Source organism: Malaclemys terrapin, chromosome 4 (genome assembly GCF_027887155.1).
Source record: "Malaclemys terrapin pileata isolate rMalTer1 chromosome 4, rMalTer1.hap1, whole genome shotgun sequence".
Lineage (NCBI taxonomy): Eukaryota > Metazoa > Chordata > Testudines > Emydidae > Malaclemys > Malaclemys terrapin.
The window spans coordinates 25,248,095-25,270,484 of record NC_071508.1 but is presented as its reverse complement, the minus strand read 5'-3'; the positions used below and the strand labels follow the sequence as shown (position 1 = coordinate 25,270,484).

The window sequence follows — 22,390 nt, the reverse complement described above, 5'->3', positions numbered from 1 at the left end:
GACAAAGCCATGATCTGATTCCCTAGCAGAAAGTGTTATAATATAATCTTGCAAATTAGAAAACTCAGGCTTTTACAATCCACATGCTCAATGGCAGTTATCTGCATAGCTCTTGTAACACAAAATGATACAAGGCCCAGTATTGTTTTTTAGCAAAAAATGATACATAATACATAGATTAGTGAGAATGAATACCTAGCAGGGTCACCTTCAGATGCAACTTCTGCAGCTTGTTAGTAGAAGGGTACAGAAAGCTGCTTAAGTATAACCAGCAATTTAGGTTTTTTGTTTGTACTGGTGGCACACATCCGCACATTACCTCGATATTGGTGCTGCAAATAACACAGGGATGGAAAAAAATTAGAGGGAACATTGTACAAGACTAGCTGTATTTGCGTGTGCTTCGCATTCCCCTGTGAATCTAAGCAATGCGGTGGAACAGTGTGTTAATGCACACCGAGATTTCAATAGAATCCTCCAGAGATCTCTAACACAAACTTTCCTGGAGGTACTCACCAATCGTCTGCCAATCGTTCCTTGGCAGAGCTGCTCTGTCCCTTCCCCCATTGTAGGAAATTTCCTGTGCCAATTGGCAATCACTGGTGCAGGGACCAAAGCGGCACACAGGCGAGCATCATAGGGACCAGGTCTGCAGCCACATGCCTGCAGGAGATGCACCCTTGCCTACCCTCAAGAGTGAGATATCAGCATCAATGACCCCTTCCTGTGGAAAATGGTGGCAACATTTACAATATTGTCCCTAGTTGCTTGCAGTGATTCCCTTAAAGAAAAAAAACCTAGATCCTTTGCCCCACCCAGGGCCGGCTCCAGGCACCAGCTTGCCAAGCAGGTGCTTGGGGCGGCCACTCTGGAGAGGGGCGGCACGTCCAGCTATTCGGCAGCAATGCGGCGGACGGTCACTCCCACTCCCTCACTCCCACTTGGAGCGAAGGACCTTCCGCCGAATTGCCGCCGCAGATCACGATCGCGGCTTTTTTTTTTTTTTCCCGCTTGGGGCGGCAAAAACCCTGGGGCCAGCCCTGGCCCCACCTTGAGCATGCCCCTGGACCAAACTCACCATGTTTAGGGTGTTCGCCGAGCTGCGTTCTTGCCAAGGGACAATGAAAAACTGATTTGTATGTAAAAAGAGGTGTATTTTATTATAACGATTTGATGCTGTGCGTAAACTAACAATCATGGTTCGATGTAATGTTTCTTGTGCTTCTGCAGATATGGCCTACAGGGGAACCCCCTACGCACCGGGGGAGCGCCTCCACCAGATGAGGAAGCGACCAAGGACATGCATAGAGAGGCCAGCTTTCCATCCCACTCTATTTCAGGCACTTGCTGCCACCTCCTCCCTCATGCTAGGGGGCTCTGTGTCCCCCCGCCCAGACCTTCCCCCATACCAGGGGCTCCGTATCCCCCCCCCGACCTTCCCCCATGCCAGGGGCTCTGTGCCCCCGACCTGCCCCCATGCCAGGGGCTCTGGGTGCACCCCCAGCCCCTCCATTCCTCCCAGCACAGTACAGTGGCCCTGTCTCTTTTATTGGGGGGGGGAGCAGGGGCCGGGCCGCACAGGGGGCGATGACGTGGCAGGGCGGGGGAGGGGCGTTGCTAAGCGCAGCCGGGCCGAACAATCGGAGTCTCGGATCAGCAGGAAAGGAAAGGAGCCAGCCACGCCCCCAGGGCGGCTTGATGACGTCAGAGCGCGCGGGTGGATGGCGTTTTCCTCGCGCCCCGAGCGGTTGGCGCTCTCGCGAGATGGGGGCCGGGCCGGGGTGAGCCGCGGAGCCGGACACAGGGAGGTGGGGTGCGCGCGGCCCCGCTCCCCGCCCGCCCAGGACATGGCCCCGAGGAGCCGCCCCGCAGCGACCCCCGCGCCGCGCGCCGCCGACATGCGCAGGAGAGGGGCCCGCAAGCGCCTCAAATTCCGGGCCGATGACGTCTGCTCCGAGCGGGGTGAGGGCCTCGGGTCATCCCCCCTCCCCCGCCGCCCGGACGTGGCGGTGACAGCCGCCCTTCTGGCCCTCCCCGAGTCACCCCTCCGTGCTCTGTCCCGGCTGGGGCGCCCCGGCTCCCGACTCACTCACCCCCCCGTCCCGTGGTGGGGGCGCCCCGGCACCCGACTCGCCGCCCCCCTTCCCCTGTCCCGAGGTGGGGGCGCAGCCTCTTGGTCACCCCAGTGTGGGTGGCGCCCACAGTCCCTGGGTCCCTGACCCAGCAGGGGGTGCGCACAGTCACTGGGTCAAACCCCCTCTCTCGCTACCACTTTCAGACCTCTTTCCTCGGGTGGTGTTAGAAGCCCCTTCTCTGTAGATCCCTCACCCCAGTTGCTAGGCAGCCCCCTCCCATTCCCTGACACCTCTCCTTTCTCTCGTCCTGCTAGTGACGGTGGCGGATTATGCCAACTCTGACCCTGCCATCGTCAAATCCGGACGCATGAAAAAAGCTGTGGCCAACGCGGTGCAGCAGGAAGGTGAGTCTGTCCAGAGATCCTGCCACCTGGGCTGTGCACTGCCCCCTCCTCTGGCTCCCCTGGTTAGTCAAATGCCTGCACCTTGCAGGTTGTGGGGGTGATACCTGCAGCCCTCTGAAAATCTGGATACTTATTTTGGTGCCTAGATGGGAGCTGAGCTTCTTTGGAAAATCTGGTCCTGAGTATTGTATTATTTGTGTTGCAGTAAAGCCTAGGAGTGCCAGTCATGGATCAGGCCCCCTTGTGCGGGGTGCTGTACAAACAGAACAAAAAGAGCCTGCCCCACACAGCTGGCAATGTCTACACGGAAGCTCTACAGCTGTGTCACTGCAGCATAACTACCACCTATGCCAAAGGGTGAGGTTCTGTCTGCACAGGTAATCCACCTCCCTGAGAGGCAGTAGCTTTGTCAATGGAAACATTCTTCTATTGACACAGCATTGTCTATACTGGGGTTAGGTTGGCTTAACTACGCTGCCCAGGGATGTGGGTTTTTCATACACCTGAGCAGTGTAGTTAAGCCAACTTAATTTTCTATTGTAGACCAGGCCTAAGTAACTTATCCAAGAGGTTGCACAGGAAATCTGCGACAGAGTTGGAAATAAAACCTAGATCTACAGATTCCTTAGACAGGAAGGAGTGTCTGGTGTTGCAAGACCTCTACTTCTCCCTTGACTGAAGCTGAGAATATTGTATTAAGAAATTTCTAACGCTTTGCCAGTTTACATCAAATTTTATACAGCTTTCCTAGTGAAAAATCCTGGGTGGGGTGAGGGTGTTTAAGCTAATGCTGCTGAAATTCCTTTCCCAGGTTACAGGCGGTGTCTTACTTTTTTGAGGGTGTCTCTGATGTCTTTTTGATTGCTGAATCTGTCTGTCTAGCTAGCAGTTTCTCAAAGGGCTGTTGCAATCAATAGTCTATGCTGCCAACATCTGCTCTTTGTTTTCATTGCCATGAGTAGCTGAAAACCTATCTGAGTCAACCTCCCATTTTTAAATATAAATGGTCACATATGTAGAATGACCGACAATTTATTGACATTAATAACAAAAACTAAGGACTTGTCCACCTGGGGAAATTTACCAATATAATTATACCATTATAGTTATACACTTCCAATGTAACATAAGCTAAATCACAACAATGCACTTTTATTCTGTAATACGTGTCCACACAGGGAGCTATTCTGATACAGTAATGCTGAAAAAATTTCCCCATGCAGACAAGCCCTAAGAGACAAGGAGCAGATATCAAAATAAAGAAATGCAGGAACATTACAACATACAGACTCTAGACAGGAAAATGTGAAAGCTGACAGCACAGGGATGCATTAAATGGAAACTTCCACTCTTAAAAAAGAGCTCCATGTAGTTCATGTGGGCTAGACTCCCCTCTGAGTCCCTAGCAATCACATTTATCTTTTTTATATATAGCTTTTTTTTCCCCGCTCTCTTTTCCCTCTCCCTGTTGCTGTGAAAGATCCACACATAGAATCATTTCCCTCTCTACAAAAGAAACCATGGCACTGGCTGCATCCAAAGTGCTGTCAAATGTACAAAATAAACTGAAAAAAAAAAAGCTATTTTTTTTTCAGTTAGAGTAACTTTATGTGCTACAAATACCTCTACATACAAACATTTCAGAAAACAATGTGACTACTTTTTTAAAGTTATTGACGTCCTACTAAATAGACTGCAAGGTGAACCTTTTTACACCTGTCATAATTTTATGGTACCTGTAAGGAACAAGCACTCAGGTTTCAAGCCTCTAGTCTTCACCTGTCTCTGGACTGGGACCCAAATCCCTCTCCTTCTGACCGGGGGCTAGGCTGCAGTCACTGTGCACTTATTGGGTATTTGTACACAGCTCATAGAAGTGAGCCTCACAGCCTGGGTCAACAGACTTGGGCTAGAGGTGAGCTCACGCTCTATAAATAGCTGTGCGGACCGTGCTTTGAAGGTGAGGCTTGGGGCAGGTTGGTTAGTTTGTAGAGGAGTTGTAGTAACCTTCTTCCCATGAAGTTGAATGCAATCCCTGGTCCACAATGGTAGATAGAACATTCATAAATTTAATATAATATGGTCTTCAGAGACTGCATGTGGTTGCAATGTCTGTCACAACCACTGTCTAAACAGCAGAGGAAGTAAACTCAAATGTATATCTGGTAATTTGTTCTTCCAACTGGTCCCTTTTTATATTTGAGATACTCTCCCATTTCCATCCCAAGTGATCCCTTCCAAAAACTCCCTCTTTGAGTGACCGCTCCCCAGGCACGATCTGTCTCACATGCACATCTTTTGTGCTCTAAGACAGCACAATCTCCTCTCTCTGTCTCCCCTTCCTGTTAGGATTTAAACAGCATCCCTTACTTGGATCCTGGCGGATTACTCTGACAGTTCCATATCATCTTCCTTTAGTGACAGTACATCCTGTCTGTTGTCATACAGGAAAATAGAACATGAATTCAGGCCTTGTAGAGATGAGGCATGGTCCTTGCAAAACTGAAAATGGCAGAAAGAGGTCCACAGGGCAAGAAAGTCTGTCATATGCAGAAGATCAGTTAGATCTGTCAGAGGAGCAGGTGGATTCATTCATAACTCCCCATCACTCTAGTTATGCCATTGGGATTGTTACCAAGCATCCACTTTTATGACGTCAGAAGAAATATCCTTTCTTGTATATTAGCAAAGACTGCTCATGTAGATGCCTCTCAAATAACTGCAGCCAGCCCTCGTAGACCCTAACCAGCTCATGCTACTTCTCATAGTGTACTTAGTATGTGTGTGTAATCTATTTCTTCTGGTTCTAGTAAAATCCCTCTGTGGTTTGGAAGCCTCACGTGTTCCTGCTGAGGAAGTGCTCTCAGTGACTGGAGAATCCTGTGACAGTAGCGATGAAATGGATGCTAAGGAAAGCACCAACGAGAGAACTGCCTCTAGAAAAAAGAAAAGCAAGAGGCACAAAGGTATGACTCCTTCACTCACCCAGTCAGCTCTGCAGAGTCCTTGCTGGGATCGTCTTCTGCGACTGCTGTTTACAGATCAGCAATGTGTCTCTTCAAAGAGTTCAGTGAAGTGTGTTTGTGCATGCACTTGTGTGCACAAACGCTTAACCAAAGGAATGCTAGGTAGGAGACATGGTTCAGCTCCCTTTTCTTACTGAAGGTGGATTGTTGCAATTGATTGAATCATGCCTAATTGGTTGATTTCGACCACGTATGTGCTGCAGATAAAAACTTTCCTGAAACACTATATAAAATCCTATGGTTATGCCACATGAAAGGAGACCTGCAAAGAGAGAAACTTTGTGCCTTATTTATTATTTTGATGTGTCAGGAGAGCACTCTTCTCTCCCCCCCCCCCCCCCCAAAGAAAAATAAAGGGTGGCGATTGCTGAATTGTTTGTATAAAGTATCAGGTATTACCTGTTCTTGTGGGAGGATTCCTTGAATGACTAGAGAACAGGAGTGAGAGCTCTGAAAGCTGGTATAGGGTGTTGTATCTTTCACGCAGCGCTTATCTTCCAGTTGTTTGTTAAGAATGTGAGTTAAATAGTCTGTTAACAAAAACAGACTTAAACAGTTGGGCTAAAAATTGCTGCCCTTGTCACTTGCACAGATTCCATTCTCGTGCCTCTTGGGATGTTCTCCTAGCTCTGAGAAGTATTCCAGCAAAACAAGAAGCCCAGACTATGTACTGCTAATGTAAAAAGCAAGCCAAAACCACTTTTTCCTTGGTGGAAGAGTTGGGTGCTTTTATATTATGAAGCACAAGCCCAATTTCTTCCCTTTCTGGATATCACCTGTCATCCTGCAAACATGAAAGCGTTCAAGAAATGCAAAAGATAGGGATTCCATTAACATCATTAACTCTGCAACTTTTGCTGTTGTTACTTATTTAGCAGTTTAAGCAATAATTGAAAATCTATAAATGGGCATTGTGGGGAGATTAATGTTCATATTAAGAACATAAGAATGGCCGTACTGGGTCAGATCAAAGGTCCATGTAGCCCAGTATCCTGTCTTCTGACTGTGGCCAATGCCAGGTGCCCCAGAGGGAATGAACAAAACAGGTAGTTATCAAGGGATCCATTTCCTGTCGCTCATTCCCAACTTCTGGCAAACAGAGGCTAGGGACACCATCCTTGCAAGCGCAGTTATACCCAGAAAAGTGACTGTAAACTGACACAACCTTCTAGCAGGCTAGCCGCAGTGTGTATTGGAATTAGTCGTGTTGATTTGCCGCTACAGTTAAAATGTAACTTTTTTTTTTAGTTGCTGTTAGCCTTACAGAATTAACACTGCTCAGGCTCATTCATCTTCAGCACAGCTATCAACTAAGTTTGATTATCAGGTCCAGCCTCATTGTCTTCAAATTACGATTTCAATTACATCTGTGAAATCCCATGGAAGACACAGAATTGCATGTCTGTAACTGAGAGCAGCATTTGCTCTGCATAATCCTTATTGCTGGCAACAATTATGGAATATCAGGGTTGGAAGGGACCTCAGGAGGTCATCTAATCCACCCCCCTGCTCAAGGCAGGGCCAATCCCCAGTTAGATTTTTGCCCCAGATCCCTAAATGGCCCCCTCAAGGATTGAACTCACAGCCCTGGGTTTAGCAGGCCAATGCATGAGCCTGAAAGAACACAACTTGAGTCTCAGATTCGAGCCTGAGTTTGTGAGGCTAGCAGTTCATTAAAGATGAACTGCTAGCCTCACTATTTCACTAGGAGGGTGGTGAAGCACTGGAATGCATTACCTAGGGAGGTGGTGGAGTCTCCTTCCTTGGAGATTTTTACGGCCCGGCTTGACAAAGCCCTGGCTGGGATGATTTAGTTGGGAATTGGTCCTGCTTTGAGCAGGGGGTTGGACTAGATGACCTCTTGAGGTCCCTTCCAACCCTGATATTCTATGAGATGTTAGGGTGTCTTTTTGTGGGGTCAACTGAGCAAATTTGTAGCAAAGGACCCAGAGTTGTGTTTTTTAGTCACTTCTGAATAAAGCTGTGTTTCAGCAATTCTATTTTGTGCAGCTCAGTAGGATGTAAGTTGCACCACAGTGCAGATAAGCTATATAGCTGCTATCAGGGTGGGTTTGATTTAAATCACTAGACAGGAAGACTCAATTTAATCATGGATTTCTAAATAAAAGTACATTCTTATTGGTTGTTATAACCTTAATACATATTCTTCACAACTCAGAGATAGATGAGACCTAAACTGGGTTTCTCTTACGGCCTGCTGCCATTATAGGTTTTCCTTTCTAGTGAGAGAATGGCATGGCTCTCAAATCAATAGAGGCTACACTCAGAGAGACCTCAAGACTTCAGGAATATGCTCCTCAAACAGTTTCACTTTTGTTTCTACTGCCTGTCCCTCCCTTCTCACATATATCGCCAGACGTCTTCTCCTTGTCCAGATCTATTCTTCCCCCAGCAATCTTCTATTTATTGAACTTTTTGAAACTTTGCACTTTGAGAGAAAGGTAAGGGATTGACTCTGTGCACACAAATTTGCAGAGGGACAATAGGGTTGAGGTCTGTTATTTCTAACCTCTATATATTATATTATTTATTTAAAAACACTTTTTCTGTTAACAAGCATGTTATCTCTGGAGACACAAATCCCCAGTTTGAGAACTGCAAAACTAAGCATCTCTGATGGTATCTTCTAGACTGAGCACTGAGTCCCATTGGGTAGATATAAAGGTAACCTAAATAATCTATACAGAAGCCCCTGGAACCCCATAAAACTGGGTCCCTAATCCATGAACTATTGGAACTCATTTACAAAACTTTTCTTAAACATTACATGAATATATTGTCTCATACTATAGAATTAGAATTTATAATCCCTATTCCATGATGAGATATCTTTGAGCTATGATGTATCTTAATTAAAACTATCTTTAGATAGGTTTTTTCCTCAAAAAGCATTTTATCAAAAAAATCTGATTTAAACAAAGAAAATCCAATTTTTATTTATTTTAAATCATTGATTTTTATCCACCCTGGTTGCAATGCTGTGGATACAGGATTATGAAGCTTCACAGTGCAATGGTTAATATCCTAGCTGAAATTCAAACAGAATTTAATTGCATGTAGTTGAGAGGAAAACTGTAAGTTTTTATAAAGTCACTTTTAGTTAATTTTAAAGAAATTGACTTATGTGGTCCTTTCCATCTGAGAATCTCAAAGCATTTTACAAATAATAATGAATTTAGCTTCACAGCAGTCCTGTAAGATAAGAAACAGTTCCCCATTTTAGAGATGACAAAATTGAGGCCGAGAGAGTTTCCAGGAGAAGAAGCCTGGCACAATGGTCAGGGCGATACTCCAGGACTTGGGAGACGTGCGTTTAGTTTTTTGCTCTGCCTCAGACTTTCTGTGTGACCTTGGGCAAGTCACTTTTTAGTTTCTCTCTCTGTCTGTACAATGGGTAAGGCTGTAAAAAAATATATACATATATCCTGGGCTGTGATCTTGTTGCAGAAACCACAACTTTTAACACAGTTTTTTAGAGTAGCTGCAAATTTGAGTGGCATCGCTAACCCATGCGCCAGGTCACATCATCATTCAAATTTGGTCCAGCCACTCCTCCATCATGCTTGCCTTTGAGAGCCAAGTGGGACAACCAGTGTATCTTATATGTTGCTGCCCTGCTTTGGAAGGTAGGCTGCATGCCTTGGAAAAATGTGCTGGCAATATTCCAGATAGGTAACTGCAACTTTAACAAAGTGTGGCAGCAACTTTTGAACCAAAAAATGCAAACAGCTTTCCACAGCCTTAACAATGGGAATAGGTGCACCTCCCTGCGTCACCAGGGGTGAGTGAGGATAAATATCTTAAAGATTGTGGGGCGCTCAGTATTTTAGCCTACTCACTCACTCATGCCCGTCACCCCAGTCAGGGTATGGGCCGCCAACCACAGATCTCCAGAGTCCTTTATCCTGGGCCATTTGCTCTAGCTGGTTCCAGGTATAGCCCATTTTTTGCTATCAGCCTGAAGGTCGCGTCGCCAGGTGTTTCTTGGACGGCCTCTTTTCCGCTTGCCTTGGGGGTTCCACCGCAATGCCTGTCTAGTGATGTTGGTTGGCTGCTTGCGTAGTGTGTGTCCTATCCAACCCCACCTTCTCCTTCTAATTTCTTCCTCTGCTGGAAGTTGATGGGTCCTCTCCAAGAGGTAGATGTTGCTGATGGTGTCTGGCCAGCGGATCTGGAGAATCCTTCTAAGGCAACTATTTATGAAGGTCTGGATCCTCCTGGTGGTTGTTTCAGAGTAACAGCCGTGTTAGTCTGTATCCGCAAAAAGAAGAACAGGAGTACTTGTGGCACCTTAGAGACTAACAAATTTATTAGAGCATAAGCTTTCGTGGACTACAGCCCACTTCTTCGGATGCATCCGAAGAAGTGGGCTGTAGTCCACGAAAGCTTATGCTCTAATAAATTTGTTAGTCTCTAAGGTGCCACAAGTACTCCTGTTCTTCTTTCTGGTGGTTGTTTTAATTATCCTCCAGGTTTCAGCTCCATACAATAAGACTGATTTCACGTTGGAATTGAACAGTCTAATCTTTGTTGCCAAAGACAGCTCTCTAGAGCTCCAGATGTTCTTGAGCTGTAAGAAAGCTGCTCTTGCCTTACCAATCCTTGCTTTGATGTCTGCATCCGTGCCACCCTGTTGGTCGATGATACTGCCTAGGTAGGTGAAGGACTGCACTTCTTCCAGAGGGATTCCATTCAGTGTGACTGGGTCATTACTGATGGAGTTAATCTTGAGGATCTTGGTCTTGTCCTTGTGGATGTTGAGGCCAACCTGTGATGACATGGCTGCCACCACGTTGGTCTTTTAGCCTACAGAGGACCTGAATTTCCAAGGTAAACAAAGCAGTTTTTTACAGTGCTCCTTTACCGTCATAAAGAAGAAAAAACATGCCGAAGCCCAAAGTGACATAAGTCAATAGAAGAGCCAAGATCGCCTGGACTTTCAGACATGAGTTTTAATCTCAAGACTATCATTCCTCCCCAACTTCTATCCCTCCTTGAGGAGTAGCTACAGATTAGGTTTGAAATCTTTGGGCCCCATACAGCCCCCAACCTAACAGGGCGTGCATTACATCCAGGGTGGATTGATCTACATCGTGATTTAAATCAGCGGGTGGGAGAAGCCTTGATGGATGGATGTTTGTTTTAAATCATTGCTTTTAATCATGTTTTGCATTTGTACTTTTTAGTTCTTTTCCTAAAGAAAGGTTCATGCTTACTAGTTGATAGACATTAAAACAAGTTCATTTGCAACTAAATATAGCCTTTACACTAAATTTGGTGCTTCTTTTTGCTAACTGGGAAGATGCACTATATCTATACACATTTATTTTAACAAATATATAGCGTAACTTACGTTTATTCTGATTCTTAATTTTTACATTTATCATGGTAGAAAATGGTGACTGATTCCTTTCTAATTTACTGGACGATGATTAAAAAGGTTATCAAAACATTTTACATTTAAAACTCATTTATTAAACAAAGGAAGTATTGTGTAGTTAATGAATTGAACAGATTTTCTGATCGCCATGTCCTTCAAGATTTTAGAGCTAGTAAATCATATCCTCTCGCACCTAGTTTTTATTCGTAGAGGGGAAGACGGAAACAGGCTTTCCAGCTTTTTCAACTTCCGAACCAGTGTCACAACTTTGAATGAATAATTGAACTGAACTAGTTGAATAAACTGAAATTAAGAAAATACTCTTTCTGGACCTGCAAAAAGGCTACTGCAGTGTCAAAAGCTGGTTTAGCCTTTGTTTGCCAGAAGCTGGGAATGAGCAAGGGGGGATGGATCACTTGAGGATTCCCTGTTCTGTTCATTCCCTCTGGGGCACCTGGCATTGGCCACTGTTGGAAGACCAGATACTGGGCTAGATGGACTTTTGGTCTGACCCAACATGGCCATTCTTATATTCTTCTTTCCTTATGTTAACAAACTTTGGTTCCAGGTGCTCAGCCAGTGACTTGACATTCTTTAAAACTTGGTAGCAAATATGTACTGCTTAATATTTTTTGTGTAAAATTTAAATAATTTTAACATATTTTAAAAAGTTTAGGCCTTAACACAGGTTGTCAATTTCAAATTTAATTTTAAATAGGATAATAAAAAAAAGCCACCTATATTTAATTTAATTTTAAAAATTCTATTTGGGGATTTAAAAAAAAAAAAATCATCACTTTTTACCTACCCTTGTTACATCCAAATGAAAGTTCTCTCCCACAGTTCTCAATGCTGAGTAAGGCCTGTAGAATCTATTGAGATATCCGTGTCCCAAAAGGTATCTTAACTTTTAAAACTTGAGCAGAATCCATCAGCATTGATAGTATTAGATTGTTGGAAAAATATATGTGCTTTGTGCACAGGTATTTCTAGGTGCATTTGGAATTAAACAAGTATGTGAAACTTTAGTCTAGTGGAACAGTTTTGAGAGCTCTGTGTGAGTGGAAATGGGTTGTTAATTACTAGAGAAGCCTTCTTGGAAGTGTTGGCTTTCCTGAAAGCTGTAATTGAAATGTAGATAAAGCACCTTTTAAAGGTGGGTTACACAAGAGATAATGACAGTCAAAAAGGGAAACTTTAAACTAGGCAACTCCCACCTTTTAATTTTCTCTGAATGTGTTTATGTATCTCCTTACTACGGTATATGTTCCATTCTATGCATCCGATGAAGTGGGCTGTAGCCCACGAAAGCTTATGCTCAAATAAATTTGTTAGTCTCTAAGGTGCCACAAGTACTCCTGTTCTTTTTAATGACTAATACGTTTTTCTCTCTTTCTACATTTTGTTTATGCTGATAGTGAAATCCCAACGGTCTCTAAAGCACCAGTGGGGCCTATGGGTGGGTCTACACTTAAAAAGCTGCAGCGATGCAGCTGCGCCGCTGTAGCACTTTAGTGAAGATGCTGCCAAGCTGATGGGAGAGCTTCTCCTGTTGCCATAGGTGCTCCATGTCTGTGAGAAGTTCTCCCGTCAACATAGCGCTGTCTACACCAGGGGTTAGATTAGCATAATGGTGTCACACAGGGGTGTGGCTTTTTCATACCCCTGAACAATGTAGTTATACCCTACAGAGTGTAAAGTCTAGACCTGGCCTTAGTATGTAAAAATGGTCCATCCTCAAACACTTGTTTCCAAGTCTTTTGGGAAGGTTAGTGTTGTATGAGATTTGGTGTAACAGATACCAGCGCTCCATAATGGTGCTCTGATGATGCCTCTTATAAACAAAGCACTGACCCAAAGGCAGCGGTAGTCTTTATGGGGTAACACTATTTTGGAGTTCAAGTGCCTCTAGCCTTAAGTTTCTTCATGATGAGCTACTGTAAACGAGCGTATGGACTGAGCCCGTCTTTGGCTAATGTGGCCTCTGGGCTGTCCCACAGCCACCTCATTTACAGTGTGTGTGTGTTCGTGGCAGGTCGTGGAATAGTGCGCAACAGAGAGGAGCCAATCAGCTCAATTTGCATGCCTTAAGGTTTATAAGGCAGGGGCTGTAACACTAATGTGTGTTTGCTATGCTTAGAAAACCCTGATGAGGCTGTTGGAGAGGATTATCCCATTGACATCTGGCTGTTGCTGGCCTCCTACATACGTCCAGAAGATACAGTGAAGTTTTCTCTGATTTGCAAAAAAGCCTGGACTGTCACTTGCACTGCTGCCTTTTGGACCAGACTCTACAGAAGGTACGACCACAAAGAGTTTGTAAACATACGCTTCAGTATTTGTGGGTGTCCATCAGTGTCGGACCAGAATTTGCTACAGAGCTGTTAATAGGGATCTATCTCCTCATTGGGTCAGTCATGCTAGATGTTGGGACATGGTTCTTTTCTAATGAGGTTGCAGCATGTTTGCCTCTGAAATCTTTGCCATTCTATAACTGGTGGTGATTGGCATCCTGTATCCTAGTCTGGGCTGTTTCTATTAAATGTTGGTTTGGAGAACTTTAAATAGTATTTCTTAAGAGATTTGCTTCCTATCCGGTCTGTTTCACAGCCTGAAAATAACCACTATTTTGTAATCTTCCTGTATGTCTAATGTTTAAAAATGTGGTGAGCTCTAATTGTCAAGGCCTAAACACTCAAAATATGTCGTGCCCATAAGAGTACGTCTTGTGTGCAAAGCTCTCACAAAATGCTTACAGGAAAGTAATGGCATTGCCTCATTTTGAAGGATTAATTTTTGGGTGATGTTTTGCCTCTTAGTCTCAGGCATTCCTTGCGGTGATCTGCCCATAAATCAACCAGGGGCAGGACTTAATGAAAATAAAGGCATTGTATCCGACTGTGCCGGGTTTTAGGGGCAACCACGAAGATGATAGAAGTGGGAGATGGTGCAGAAGAGGAGGAGGGAATAGATGGAGAGCATATAGGTGTCAGCTCACTATGCAAAAGTTCAAGCTTCTTCCTCTGGTCACATCCTTGACTCTCCTTTTTCACTGGGAAGACTGACATTTATTCCTATTATTAAACATTTATCAGACAAAATCAGCGTTCTTTTCCTATTTGTACTCTTGCCTGTTTTCTGTTTTGCTTCTCAACCTCTTTGTACTCTGTGCCACACACTAAAGATACTAGAGACCTTGCTAAGTCTCACTCACAGCCTTGGCCCATCGTGATGCGAAGACCTTTTGAGACTGGCAGGCCATCTAATGCAGAAATAGTATGGCGCCCTTGCAGACTCTGAAGATGGCTGCAGGTCTCCAGACACCAGCTATATATGGAGGGGCAATGTGACTGCCAAGAGATGTCAGTGGGTGATGTGGTATAAAAGCAGAGTTTGATCCCTTTGTTCAGTCACCTTCTTTAACACTTATTTTGTAGCTCCCTGAGATTTACCTGAAATCCAGTACAGTTATGGCTTTTCAAGGGGTGTTGGGTTTGTCCCTGTTTCCTTTAGGCACTACACTCTGGATGCATACCTGCCTCTCCGTTTACGGCCAGAATCGATGGAAAGGCTGCACTGCCTCCGTGCGTGTGTCATCCGTTCGTTATACCACATGTATGAACCTTTTGCTTCTCGTGTCTCCAGGAATCCGGCTGTTCCAGAGACTACCCCCAGCACTTTAAAGAATTCCAGCGTAAGTAATAGTGTTTGGGGAAGTGAACTAACCTGTGTTCAGCTGGTACACTCTCTCTGCTTTTTGATATTCCCCTTTCAGAGAAATAAATCTGATTCAGATGGACCCTAGTGAAATAAATGCACTGGATCAGTGATATACATAGGAAGAGTCTGACTTCTGAAGTTTTATCAGTTACCTGTGTTTTTGTACAGCCCCTAGCACAATGGGGTCCTGGTGTGTAGTTCCTAAGCACTCCAGTAATACAAATTAGGAAAATGTCATTTTACAGTGATGGAAGCTCAGTCACTGACACAATCCACAATTGTCCCCTTCCCTCCTGTACACAACCCAGGTTCCAAAAGGAGTTTGAGCTAGGGAGGCATTTTTGTCTACTACTTGCACTGTTGTAACTATATTATTTTGGAATGTTTCTTCTGGGTCAGTGGCAGAGGATCACAAATGCCACTGACAGCCTCTAAAAGGAGAGTCCTTTCACACCGCGCTCCTGCAGACCATCACCTTTGGTTTCTCTGAAGGGGGGAGTGTCATGAGGTGGGGAGCTAGCGTGCAAAGCAAGTGCCTGCTTTGGGGTGTGGCTGTGAAGCTGGGGAGAAATTGTCTGCTGTGTCATTGGGCAAAACCAAACTGCAGTCCTTGCTTAGAGCATTTGCTTGCTTAGACTCTTTAGTCACTGTTTATCATTAACCCCTAGTTCTGTCTGTTTCTAGCCTGGCTTTAATTTACTATTGGCTGACACGTGGCAAGCCAGTTTGGTTTTCGGTCTCAAGGGGAGTGGTTTTGGTTGGACACTATACCATTGATACTCAGACTGAGGCTTGGGAGCCGAGCCATAGGTGGCTCTTTAATGTGTCTCTTGCAGCACATGATGTTAAAAAACTGTATCATTTAATTATTAACCAATCAGGATGCTTTTACTGTGTTATTAACCAACTTATCGAATACCCGCAGTCATTTTACTGTGAGAGTAAATAAAACAATGAATTCCCATGACTGTGGCTTTTTGGGGTAATGTTGATGGGTGATTTGGCTCCTGAACCCCTGAGATCTGAGTATCACTGCTGTATGCAAACTACAACAAATCTATTTCTTTGCTGTGCGACATCTCTGCTGCTTCTGTCCTTCCCCATGTGAAGACACTGCTAAAGAGGCAAGTTGCCCTGAGATAAGACTGAGAACAGCGAGCAGCAACAGGTAGGTTGTGCTGCAGATCAGGATTAAGATGCATTTACAGCCTTTTGTGCACAAGTCCTCTGCACCTGTTTGCTCCCTGACCTAATAGAGAATATCACATTCAGGCAATGCCTTCCTTAAAAAGAAGGGAAAAAACCTGCAGTTCCACTAACCTCCTGTTATAGTCTCAGTCCCTCTGAATCTAACCACCTGTCAGAGCAGCCTGAACCCCATCCATCTATTGGTCTGATTAGTAGACCCCCCTCCTCCCGCAGTGGAAGGGTCAGTGTCTGGGATTCATTCACGTTCACATCATAACGGCTTTGGTGCCCACTCCTGGTGCTTCTACCATACTAATAGTTTTGTAAAGATTCCTTGCGTGTAATACTTTATTACCATTCACTTAAAAAAGGAAATTAAATGACGATAAGCCTTTGTTAGAATAACAGTAGAGGTCTGACTTCAATCCATCGAAGCATACAAATGCCCTTGTACGTCTGGACTCCAGACTCTGTCCTCTTTGTTCCATGTGCTGCAATGCCTAGGCGCAGTGGTGTACATTGAATGGGACCTTACATTTCCTCTGTGATTCCTTGCTTTCATGGGTTTTGGTTAGACCCCTAGGGGTCTGTTAACACTGATGGGAGATGCTCGTGTAAACTGTGCATGCAGCGAAGAGAGACTCAGACCCCTATATTACTGAATCCAGCTTTTCCTCTTTAATTTCCTTTCTTCTTTCCCTAGCATAGCTTGTGTGGGACACTGGAGCCGTTGTGGTGTCAGCAGAAGTGTTTGCCCTTTAAAGACACCCCCATTATTTTTGGTGGAGCAGCAGGCCATACGGTGCACGTCTGAAGGGCAGGACGGCTGACACGTGGATGACATCCTCTGCCCCTTAGGAGGTACTTACCGTTTTGTGCTTAACTACTTGCCATGATCACATGAGCTGTTAGATGAAGCTGTCTGTAAGGGCACGTGCTGGCTCTGGGTCTCTAGACATACACACACTGGCTCTGATCAAACTGGCATGCTAAAATAGAGTGATCGTGTCATCGTGTGGCGGGAGGGACTAACCGCCCGAGTGTAACCCAGTCAGAAGTGGTAGGAAGGTACTTGCACAGCTAGCCTAAGCTGCCACCATGGCCACGCTATTATTTTCAGCATGTTAACTTAATTCCAGCGAGTGCATGTAGGTCCGCCCACTCTGGGAATTACATCTCCAGCTGCAGTGTAGATGTTCTCAGAAGGTGAATGGCAAACTCAACTGCAAATGGAATTAAGCCCAGCAGTATCTGCTGCATGCCCCCCGCTAAGCGCGATCCAGGGAGCAGTCAGTATTGTAATGGGTTAGAACTGTTTGCTGCCGCTGCTGCCTGGTGGGGATCGTTTAGCCCATGCTCCTGAGCTTAACTGCTCTTCAGCTTTGTGCTTCACCTCTAGGGGATTCACCACTGCAGAGATCCTTCCAGCACTCCTGCCTGTGACTATGATTTAGAAGTGAAGTGAAACGCCTTGTATCACTGCAAAGCCACACAGTAGGAGTGACCCAGGCTTGGTGCTAAGAGGGGTTACATGAGTCCCTCACCCCAACTAGAATTAAATTGCATTAAAAAGGTGCAGTTTGCATCAGCCCTTGTTCTCTTTTTTTTTTCCATCCATGAAAGCAATTAGTGCTGGTGCGGCCTCTCAGATTTGACAGTTAGTGACTGCAGCTAGCAGGTACAGCATTGGCAGATAAGTTTCCCCACATTGACCCAGAAGAGGCCTTAACTCTGACCCAGAGAGACCATCTCTGGGTGAGAGGGGAGTTTTCTCTATGACGCATGCCATTCTTTCCCTTCCTGCTGAGGCTGTTAGCAGGCCCACTTCAGGTCAGTTGTTATGGAAGGTATCTCTTGTGATGTGGACACTCACTCTCTGGCAACTGGACTGAGATTTGCCAGGCTCTCTCCTTATTGGCTACTGAATGGCTGTCAGATGACTGCAACTTCCAGTCACTGTCAGCTTATCGATATGATATTGGGCTCTATTTAACCTCCCCCCTCACTTGAATACAGTCGTTCTGCTAAGACTCTCCTATTTCATGGAGCATTGCATGCCAGGGCATAGAATCTCACAGCTGTAAGGCTGTATAAAGGTGTGGCAGTCAGAGATTACATATAGAATACCTGAGAGACCTTTGCCAGCAGATCCAGGCTTTGGTTGCCTCTGGCATTGAGGCCTCGGACCCCATGTATTCATCTGCCTTTAGAAAAGAAGCAATGTTCTGAGCCATTAGTTGAACTGTACAGCCAAAGCTTTGCTTTGTGATTTTGAAATACTAGGACGTGACTGCCTAATGGAGGGGAGTGTGACCTCTGGGTGCGCCTCCTCTCCCTCCTTCCCCTCCCCCTGCGCTTTTTCAGCTCTGTCCAGTCGCTTTTAACATTTGCCTCTCTGTTTTCTCCTTCCCTGATCTGCTGTTTGCTCTCCCTCACTCCTGCTCTGTTCTGAGTGTGAGCTGAATGCATACATTGACCTGAGATTTTATCCATTTAATTTGGCTATTCCATGTAGGATGTGGAGGAGCAAAGTCCATTCTGCTTTCCTCTTCTATGTGGAATGGGTGAGCGGAACAGAGGAAGCACTGCTAGAGCCCAAGTCCTGTGTCACCCTCTGGTATAGCAAGGTTGCCACCTTCTGACTGGCAAATGGAAAATGCCAGGTATGCATTAACGTTTGCAGTGTAGTTGTAGCTGTGTCGGTCCCTGGATATTAGAGAGAAGGTGGGTGGTCCAGTAAAAGATATTACTTCACCCATCTTGTCTCTCAGGTATGCATTAATGTAACGAATGGGACCAGACTGCTGCCATCTCTTCAGCTGCTCCTGTGGTTTGTAGTTTGAACTCTCTTTGCCTGTGTTGAAATTCACTAAAAATGAAATAATTAACTCTGCTACTGTATTTTTCCCCCCCATATCAGTGTTTGCTTTTCTGGTGCAGAAAGATTGAAGGGAACAGACGAGAACCTATGTGGGAATTTAACTTCAAATTCAAAAAACAGGTATGAAAGCTAACCACTTGCCATTGAAATGTCAGGGCGGTAAGGTTTTGAAGCCATAATGATTTTTCTTCCAGAGTTGTTATTGGTGGGCGCAGTAGAGCAATTTAAAATCAGATCTCCTGGTAAAAGAAATACATGTTGCCAAATGCAGAGGTGGGCATGTAAGGCACTTGTGGAGCTGCTGAGTAGGAAAACTAGAGCAGGAGGCAATTCTTACTGCTTTAAAACAGGCCAGCGTTTTCAGTCTTGAGTGTCTAAAGGATTAGATCCCTGTGTCCATATTTAGGCTGCTGATTGCCTGCCCCTAACCCAACGTGCTGAGTGTCTATAGCCCCAAATACCTTCAGTGGGGAGTTGCGATGACTCGGCTCCTCTGAAAAGCCAGTCACTTTGATTTATTGGCCTACGGTTAGGGACCCAAGTTTGAAATGTGTTGCATTAATGTCTTTTCTCTCGTCACATGGAAAGCCTTTCCAAAGCTAACCAACCCTTTTATCAGGGGGTGACAATAATCTTTGTGAAACCCTCCTTTAACCAGACTCAGGATAAATGTATAATACCGAGCACCCTATCAGGACCTGCAGAGTCTGTCTTCAAAGAGACAGTCTTACAGACCCTCCATCCCAGGGTTTTCATTGACCATGGAACCCTTTTGCCCGAACAGTTGGGCGTTAGGCGGGAATCTGCTGCTGAGCCAGGATGGTCTCTAGACATGAAGTGAAATTTCTGGTTGGCTTCAGTTTAGTTGAATGAACCGGTCTGTCTCGTTCTGTCAAGCCTCCCAGATTGAAGAGTAACTGTTGCAAAGGTCTTCAGCCACCTGTTCAGTATGAGGATGTTCACACAAATCCTGATCAGGACTGCTGTCTGCTGCAAATCACCACCCTCAACTTCATCTTCCTGCCGGTAGTCATGGGTATGATATTTACCTTGGTAAGTGTTAAGAAATCTGCACGTAAGCACCATCAAAATGTGCTAAGAAAATGGTCTGGTCATTACCGCTTGTCTGTAAATCTTGCTGCACCAGCAGACTAATTAATATGCATTTCCCTAGTGCATTGGGGCCATCACTCAAGGATCTCTTCAGTTTAGTTTCTGCAAGTCACTAAACTCTCTGATGATGGTTGTAGATTCATGGCAACAGCCCTCGAGGCCCAACTAGAAGGGACTGTTTGTCAGCCGTCTTCAACGAAATGTGCTCCATTCCTGGGGGAAGGAGGGATGAGGATTTGTATTCTCATCGTGCCTAGGAGTCTTAGTCAGCAGCCCCTAAAATACCCTAGATAACTTATGGGTATTAAAGGTAGAATTGGAGAATAGTGTCCAAGTTCTCTCACCTTTGCACTTCTGTAAGATCAAAGCTCCAAATAACATTTATTTCAACTTTAGAAGAGAGTTGGTTGATCTTTCAGATTTTGATGATGTCTTTCTAGTATCTTTTTTGTGAAAAGCATACTTTTTGGAGGCCCTCACTTTTTTTTTTTTTTTTTTTTTTAAATTATTTGAAAATATAAAGTTTAAATGTAAAACACCACAAAGAAAATGTTTGTCCAATAAGAATTAGGGATCAGCATTCACAGTAGTAGATAGTATTTGAAGAGAAATTAGGTACTGCTTCCAGAAAATGCCTAGATGTCTATTAAGGAAATTGCCAATTTTCTTCCCTGCAGTTCACAATAAACGTGAGCACTGACATGAGACATCACCGAGTGAAGTTGGTGTTCCAGGATTCTCCTGTCCGGAACGGCAAGAAGCCCCGACTTGACCAAGGAGTACAAGTTATCCTGGACCCTGTACACAGTGTACGTCTCTTGGATTGGTGGCATCCGCAGTACCCCTTTTCTCTGAAAGCTTAGCATGCTCCTACTGCATCTGTGAGTAGCCATGTCAGGCAGAAGAGAATGTCTAGGAACTGGGAAATCCTGTTTTTATTTCCTGAATAAATTCTCCAATCTCCTTACAAATGAGTGAAGCTGCAATGCCAGTCTCTGTATATAATTTCCAGCCAGTAATGAGCAGAATCGAGTGTAAATGGAAATGATTTGTAAACACATTTCTATGTAAAGTTCACATTTTATGATTTGAAAGGAGCACCATGAAACTGTTCATTTAAAATCCTTTTGGTGTTAACGAAAGTCATCCTGTGTTCTGTTGCGCAAAGGAAGCGGAAAGCGTGCTTCCAGATCCAATGTGGTCAGAGAGATTTTCAGACCTAGTGTCAATGAAATCAGTGTGTGTCTTACTGTAGCGTGATCAAACTCAAATGCAGCAGGATTATCCTACACTGATGCAGCAAATGGATAGCAGTGACAATCACTAGTCATGCTTCAATCTCTTATCTGCATGAGCACAATAAAGGCATAAATGATCAAGCAAAGAGATTGCCTTTACAGCTCACATTTAAATTAAATGTGTGTGGTGATAAGGCAAAGAAACACTTACAAAAGTTCGTATCCTGATGCTCTCTTTAAGAAAGAGAATCTAAAACACACATAATGGAAAGACTCTTGTGGCATGTGGGAACTAAACAAAAACTAACCGCATGAGTTAATAAGTGCTCAGACTTCAGGAATTAGAAGAGTAAGATTGTCTGTGAGCTAAGCTAACAGTGTTTGGAGCTAGTGACTGTGGGCAGGGCCAGCTCCAGGCACCAGGCAACCAAGCACATGCTTGGGGCGGCCAATCTTTGGGTGGCGGGGGGCAGCGCGGCGCGGCATTCTGCGGAGGGGGGGGTGCGGCGCTCAGCGGGGGGGTTCCAGCGGCGCGGCACTCGGCGGGGGGGGCTCGTCAGGGCGGCGCTTTTTTTTTTGCTGCTTGCGGCAGCAAAAAAGTTAGAGCCGGCCCTGACTGTGGGAAAGCTATTAGGAGCAAAGAGGAAGCATCCAGTTCCCAGCAGACGAATTAACTACCTGGGAAAAATAAACCCAACCCTTCTGGCTCTACTTGGTGGTGTGAGAGGGCTAAGCAGGGTACTGTGTCTACTTCAGCATATCTGGAGTTGCAGCACCACAATACCCAGAATAGATGGGGGCATGAGTTTTATGCAGAACTGCGGGGGAGTATCGTGCATCTTATGACAGGAAGAAGAGCTTCATAATTCCACTTAAAATCCTCTGATTTTGAGCCTCACGGGATTTGAGATAATAGCTTCCTTGGCCCTGCAGACCATAGGAGCAGTTGAATCTCAGTGCAGAGTACATCTGCATGAGGGAGTGTGACTGGGGCTGAGTGCAGGGTGAGTTGATACCCTGAAGTAACTACTGATGGAAACCGGGTGTTCTGCTTTGCAGCTTATCAGTGGAGGTGAGCCCAGTTAACTTATCGGTCCTGTTTCAAACCAAATCTTGTATTGTGCAGGGTAGAGGCAAGAAGTATGTGATCCACAGTGAATGCAACAGCCTGTCCTTGAAGGAGGCTGCTGGGATAGAGCAAATGGGATAGGTTTAAAAAAAAAAAAAGGGGGGGGGGAGATTTTCCCTTCCCAACTTGAATCCAGCATGTAAATGTCCAAACGGGTGTACATCTTGTGTAGCTGTACCAGTGCTGGTGTTTGTCTTCACAATAGTCACTTAAAT

The 22,390-nt window shown here is 45.0% G+C and overlaps 1 protein-coding gene across 2 annotated transcripts; it reads left to right on the top strand.

Annotated features, from left to right (window-relative positions):
• Positions 1-1,706: 1,706 nt before the first annotated feature.
• Positions 1,707-20,782, top strand: TMEM183A (transmembrane protein 183A). 2 transcript variants are annotated; one of them, XM_054028343.1, is made up of 8 exons: positions 1,707-1,962; positions 2,390-2,479; positions 5,290-5,445; positions 13,047-13,206; positions 14,420-14,600; positions 18,735-18,815; positions 19,593-19,748; positions 20,486-20,782. In XM_054028343.1, the coding sequence occupies exons 1-8, from the start codon at positions 1,722-1,724 to the stop codon at positions 20,669-20,671; spliced, it is 1,251 nt and encodes a 416-aa protein (XP_053884318.1). In that variant the 5' UTR covers positions 1,707-1,721; the 3' UTR covers positions 20,672-20,782. The 2 variants fall into 2 exon arrangements, with proteins under 2 accessions (XP_053884318.1, XP_053884319.1); XM_054028344.1 differs by lacking the exons at positions 19,593-19,748; positions 20,486-20,782 and adding an exon at positions 16,518-16,675.
• The last annotated feature ends 1,608 nt before the right edge of the window (positions 20,783-22,390 follow it).